The 6663-nt window shown below is 35.5% G+C and overlaps 1 protein-coding gene across 2 annotated transcripts in view; it reads left to right on the top strand.

The window, feature by feature from the left end:
- LOC125027090 (lipase maturation factor 2-like) overlaps positions 1-6663 on the top strand; it is a 25394-nt gene continuing 18731 nt past the window's right edge. Inside the window, exons 1-5 of one of the 2 annotated variants that reach the window (XM_047615892.1) lie at positions 1-427; positions 4908-5085; positions 5236-5337; positions 5513-5703; positions 6051-6229. In XM_047615892.1, the coding sequence (XP_047471848.1) occupies positions 331-427; positions 4908-5085; positions 5236-5337; positions 5513-5703; positions 6051-6229 (747 nt within the window). In that variant the 5' untranslated portion in view covers positions 1-330. The remainder of the gene's footprint in view (positions 428-4907; positions 5086-5235; positions 5338-5512; positions 5704-6050; positions 6230-6663) is intronic. The other variant, XM_047615891.1, reaches the window with a different exon arrangement.

Genomic DNA, 6663 nt, shown 5'->3' with positions numbered 1-6663 from the left:
CCGACCTACAATTTTAACCCTTGAAAACTATAGATAAAGAAACACGCGATATCCTTCAATATAGCCCAAACCTTAAAAACATGAAGACCTCAAAAGCGAAAATACGAATAAACAAACAAGAATAAAGCAAACGAAACCCGGAGAAAGAGAAAGAAGCGGAGAATAAAAGAATTAAAAATTCCTCGTCCAGGCAGTGTGGCAACCACGCTCGCCTCACGCTGCGGCACCAGAGCAAATAATACCTTTCTCTCCCTCTGTCATTTCCCCCTTTTTTTTTTATTTAATGATCACTGGCATTACCATTTCTCATTACTCCCTGAGTTATTTGAGATGGCGGTCGATATATTACATACCAGGAATTTCTTCCTGAGGTGTATGTGTGGGATTTATATGTTTGCATTTGGATCTCTTTACCTTCAAATACCAGGTTAGTCTTAAAATAATACATTTTTGAATATATGTGATTATTTCATTGCGATTTTCGTATGCTTTAGATTATTGATAATTGAGACCGTTGTATGCAGATGTTATTTTTGTTTCCGTTTCAAAGGATGTAACATATGTCATTTCATTGTCATTTTCTCTCGTCTTATTATGCTATAAAAAGTGGATTTCATTTATATGTACTCTTGTGTTATTTGATTTTATTCATGTGATAATTTGTATGTTTTTTTTCATTAAATATTCCCTAAATCTTAATGTTTTAAAGTTGAATCATATTCAAGTAATATTATTATTTGTAATGTAAGTAATACACTAAAAAGTACATCATTTACATTACAAATAATATGATTCATAGATTATATCTTCTAAGGATAAGTATTGCTAGAATCAATGCAAAAATGTAAGAAAATGTTGATAGCTACTCTGTATAGGTCAGTACAAAGTTTTGGAGAATGAGAATGAGTAACACATATAATTAGCTACGCAAGATATATTTATTTAGAATGTAGTTTTGACAATCTCTGGCTAAAGTTAATGTTACTGAGAAGCACAGAGATAGAGGAAAATGGACAGTGCCATCAGTGCCATACAGCTGCAGCGGCCTCACATTTACCGCAAAATGGCGTAGATATTCTCTGCATATCACTGATCAGAGACTAAGTTCCAAACACACAGCCAGAGTTTTTAATGTTGTGGTTTTTTATCTTTTTTAAATTTTGTTTTAATAGTCACAAAGTGCTAATAAAGGGGGTGGATCAGGGAGGGGCTTGCATCCCTGTCTAGGGAATAGTTAGAAGGTAGGAAAGGCTAGGTCTGTATTTTGGGTTTGAATGATACCCTGGTTGTGTGACTTCATATCTGGAGAGTGCATTGCTCTTCATAACAAATACTCAGACTACTGATGCTTAGTGTCTTTTGTGGGCCATGTAGATTTCTTTACCATAGTCTTGTTTATTTTCATTCCACTATTTTCTGTATTCCACTCAATCAATCTTATTCTCAATTTTCTTTTTCTTTTGACTAAAATTTATTCCAGAATTTAGTCTAATGATAGTGTTAATGATCAATTCCTCACATTCTCTACTACCTATGTATTTAGAAGTTATGTCGCAGAAGCATCCCCAGTACCCACTATCTTGGCCCTGTTAACAATGAAGGGCATCAATTGTACCAGGGAAATTGTGGGGTAAAATATGAATGAAATACAGATACTTGGTTAGTATATAGTGTCCCCTGCAACCTCCCTATAAGGGGCTGCTCCAACCCCCTCCCTGTACAGCAAAGATTCTACCATGTATGTACAGCAGGATAGATCGTCAGACTCTGCATCAGGTGCTCTAGTGTGTTAGTCATGTGCTCTATCCTGCCATGATTACTTGGCAGATTTTTGGTCTTCCAAGGTGGCATTCAAGGGGTTGCATTTTCTTTAAGGGGGGTCACAAGGGGGCACAGCCCCCTGCATTAGACAGTATGGTTATGTATCTGTAAATTATATAGTGATGTATTTCATGTATCTTATATTTTACCCTGCAATTACCCTGGTACCTTTCATGCCCTCTCTTCTTATCGGGGACAAGAATGTGGAGGTTTAGGGGGATTCCTAGGTAAATGTTCTACATATGTGGATAGTAGAGGCTGAGAGGAAGCCATTGATACCACTATGATTGTGATCAGTCATGCAAAGGTATTCTAAAAAAAATTATCTATTTAGTTACTTTTATTGGCCTCTTCTTTAATTAATTTGGTTATTCCTATGCCACTAGTTTATTTTTTTCTCCATATATACTAAAAATACAGCATATGGTACTAGTATTCCCACAGGATGTCAAGAAATTATTGAGATGTTGCCAACTTCCATAATGTAGATAAGATTTTGGTATTTATTCAGAGGACCCTTGAATGCCCAATCATGACGATAGTGGTATTTGTGGACTCCTCTCTACTACCCATGTATATAGAAATTATGTTACAGAAACACCCCCAATACCCACAATCTTGGCCCCAATAGCAGAGGAGAGTATGAAAGATATCAGGCATGACTAAGAATCTAATACGTAAGTATGATTGGATTAGTGTAGGACAGACTCGGCATCAGGCACTGTGATTGTACTGTGAACATATACAACCTGCAACCCCACTTGGGGGAGTTTCAGCTTGTATCATATATGTTCATAGTGCTGCCACCCCCCAGCCCTGCCCAGCAGAACAGAGGAGTAGGAAAGCTCATGGGTAGAGAAAGTGTATCTTGAGCAGCAGCATACTAACCTGTGATATAGTCAGCATCATGTAGTGACCATTAATCAGGTTAGTAGATTACCATTTCTCAGATATATCTTGCCATCTGGACCCCGTATGTTGGTATTTTTGGGTTTCTGTCCTATATGTATGGGTAGTAGATGGTAGGAGGAATCCATCAATACCACTATTAATTGTGATCAGTTGTGCAAAGGTTTTTTGGAATATTTACCTAGATTTTGATGTGATGTACCATAATGTGTATCAGATTGTAAGTACTATGTTTGGATATTTCTGAATTAAGCTGTGTTTGTAATCAACATCTGATTTTACTTTTTCCCATGGCCAAAGAACACTATCCCTTTTTTTGTGGGGAAAGGGCTCACAGTGCCAACCACTCTGCAGCACTCAAAGGGTTAAGGAATTAGCTAGAATAATACTTCTTCAAGCAGTGCCATTGGTTCAGATTTATTTTTATGTCTGATAATGTTTGTTTTTTGTGTGCTCCTTATGGCTATTACATTATCTTTTTTTTATCTTACCGACATGTAGTGACCTATTCTGGGTTATTAACTATTTTAGCAAAAGTTAATATTATGTTGATAGTTTCAAAAGACACTAGCAGTACCTAGACCTTTTTTTTTGTTTGTTTGTTTTTCTGTTCTGTCCAAATCCACTTGAAACTTTCTGTGATATATGATGTATATTCTATAATGAAGTCCAACACAATGTCAAGTGAATGTAATAGCCTCTACATTTCATACTCTAGCAAAGGCCTAAAAAATTACATTACATACCTTCTGGTAAAATAAGGCTTGGACTGACTTCTTATTTGACAATAAATCACTTGGGACATTTTTCTACTCTAATTTGTTACTAGGTAGAAGATTGTAGTCCTTTATTAGAGTGTTTACAGATGTGGAGCCCATGTGATTTGCTTGTGTCTTGAAAACATTTCCCATTTTGTAGTACATCATGTAATTTTAAGGTGTATTTTATATTTTATAGTGGTCATAGTTATAGATTACTTGACTTAGATACTCCTTTCTTCTTTCTCTCTTAATTTTCAAAAAGTTTTGGGGATCCCACAGTTGGATGGTGATTTTAAATTATACCTAAAAGATTTAGGAAATAATGACTCATGATGACAAAGCGTTACAAATGAATTCACTATTGTTATAGCTCATGCAACTGCTATGACCTCCAGACCTCAGAGAAAAGGACAACACTCACGTAATAGTAGCTTTGGAAGATAAGTCTATGACCGTAAAGTATATCTACCAACCAGGCTGGGTTAAGTTCACCTGGCATTCTAAGCACATCCTGATAATATTGCCTTTTTGGCATTTCATTGGTATTTCAAGGTATCTCACTTGTCAGATAGTGTCATGGATGTGCAGAACCTAAAGCAGACAGATTGAGTGTAATAATTCAAAGCACAAAGATGAGCAGTGGGTCCTTTCTCTATGTCTTCTGTGCTTTCATTTGATGACCTAATCATGTGCTTATATAACTTAACCTAATGCTGGAAATTGTAGGGGTAAAATATGAATGATATAAAGATACTTGGTCAGTATATAGTGCCCCCTGCATGTAAGGTTCATGCTAGTAATGTTTTATTAAATGTTTTTACATGTAAATGGCTCCATAAGTGCAAAACCACCAAGTTGTCAGTTAGTAGACCTATATGATCCCTTTCCCAAAGTTTTTGGGAAACTATTATTTTTCTTATGTTATTAATGTCAGTGATATAATTATTATTGACATTATAATTATTATTGACATTGTAATTATGACAGTGTTATGAATAATATAAATGAAATAGGATGAAAAATAGTATTTCCAAAAATGAGGGAGAAGGATAAACAGGTAAGATAGGATTAGTAATTGACTTCTTGGTAACTTGTGGATCCATTTGTGTGTAATTATAGTTGGTAAACTAAACTCACAGTAGGCATGGCATTTATGAATATGCTATCCCCAGCAGCATTGGCTTAATGGTTAATCCAAGGTTGTCTACCAATATTTTTAATCATACAGAATAGTTATTGTGCTACAAACAGGGCTATGGTAAAAAAATTGTTCCTGATTTTGAGTCGTTAAAGTGTAGTTCCTGATGCACGATGCAGCGGTCAAATTTGAACTGATAATTTCATGGCATTCCCTTTACAAAATGCAAAATTAATGTAACTTTTTCTATAAAATATAATTGTCTTCCTTCTTCACAGGTCTATATGGCGAGAAGGGTGTTCTACCTGCTCACACACAGCTTCCAAATCTGAAGTATCCTAAGCAATGTTTTATGGACAAGTTAACCTTTTTGTGCTTTTCATCCTATTTCGGCCTTAATGTGTCATATATGATGGAGTTTATTTCACTGGCAGGGACAGTCCTTAGTTTCATTGGGTAAGTTGAGCAGATTGGATTGTATAATATTTCATTAATAACTCTGAATTATTGAATATGGATATATGCAGATGTATAAATTACTGGTATTTTCATGTTTGTAGAAATTTATAGTTATGAGTTCTCAGATCATTTCATATTACTCTTCAGAATGGTTTGGAAATCATGGTGTACGGCAACCCTTTTCCTGCTGCTTTGGAGTTCATATCTGTCTCTGTATCAGGTTGGACAGACTTTCTTGTGGTTTCAATGGTAAGTTTGCTGTGTTTTCTCTTTCACCACATACAAATTATTTTACAAATTTATTTTAGGTTTCTGAAATACCTTAAAAATGCAGTAACTCTTAGAATGTTCATAGTATTTTCATTGAAAATCAATATTACTTAAATCAGTCTGTAACAGAATTTAATGTGATTAACTTTCATAGGGATATTCTCCTTTTGGAAGTTGGGTTCCTTACCATACTTGTGGCACCAGTAAGTCGTCGAGGTTGGTTTGAGTATCGGCCTAGAAACCTAGTCACCATGTGGCTTATACGCTGGGTACTCTTCAGACTCATGTTTGCCTCAGGCGTCGTTAAACTTCAGAGTGGCTGCCCTACATGGTGGGGATTAACAGGTAATGTAACTTGACATGATCCACTCTTTTTACTTTCTTAGTTAGTGTGAAATTTTTTAGTTTATTGTTTTTACAGTTTTTTAAAGTTTTACAGCATTTACAGTTACCGGTATTCATTAAAATAGTAGACATTGCATTATTAAATGTTTAAAAATCTAAAAGTGGAAGGTAATGCTCGGAATATTTAATGCATGATTTTTAGCTTTTTAGTTTGATATTACTGTGCTGATTAAAGGTTCATTGTATGTTCGTTTGTTATACTAGAAATATTGAGCTGGAATTTGATAGAGATCCTATTGGATTCTTAAAAAAAGAATGTGTGATATAATGTAATATTTCTTTTTCAGCTTTGAATGTTCATTATGAATCTCAGTGCATTCCTACCACACTGGCCTGGTACTTCCACCAGCTGCCAGGTTGGTGGCACAAACTGTGTGTGGTTGCCACATTTGTTATTGAAATACCAGTGCCATTCATGTTCTTCAGTCCAGTACGATCACATCGAATATTCAGTTGCTATGCACAAGTAAGTGTTGGCCCAATGTTTATGATTTTTTTAAAATGATTTCCCTCCCTCAAGACTTTGCTGGCTAAAACTTGAAGTATGTGAATGCTGTGGAATATAGGTCATTTGAATCAATGAGATTGAAAGCTTAGATTATGATTTACACATTGCCATGGTTTGTTAGACCCCTCTACTCTCCTTTAAAGAAGTCAACAGGAATGTATCAGAGACATTTTCATAATTTACTATAGTACTTAACAAGGTTCTATACAACACAGCATAACAAGGTATTAAGCAGAGGATCCGGTAGAGTAGAAGTGGTCTTGTGGCAGAGGGAAACGCAAAGGTTAAGATCAAGGGCATCAACTGTGAATTCAGCTTGATGCTGCTTTTACCTGTTAGTTGATCATAGCCCCTGATACCCTCATTCCCCACATAGTGTTGTGACCAATTAT

This window comes from Penaeus chinensis, chromosome 7 (assembly GCF_019202785.1).
Source record: "Penaeus chinensis breed Huanghai No. 1 chromosome 7, ASM1920278v2, whole genome shotgun sequence".
Taxonomy (NCBI): Eukaryota; Metazoa; Arthropoda; class Malacostraca; order Decapoda; family Penaeidae; genus Penaeus; species Penaeus chinensis.
Note: the sequence above shows the minus strand (reverse complement) of the source record. Positions and strands in the feature narration are given on the sequence as shown.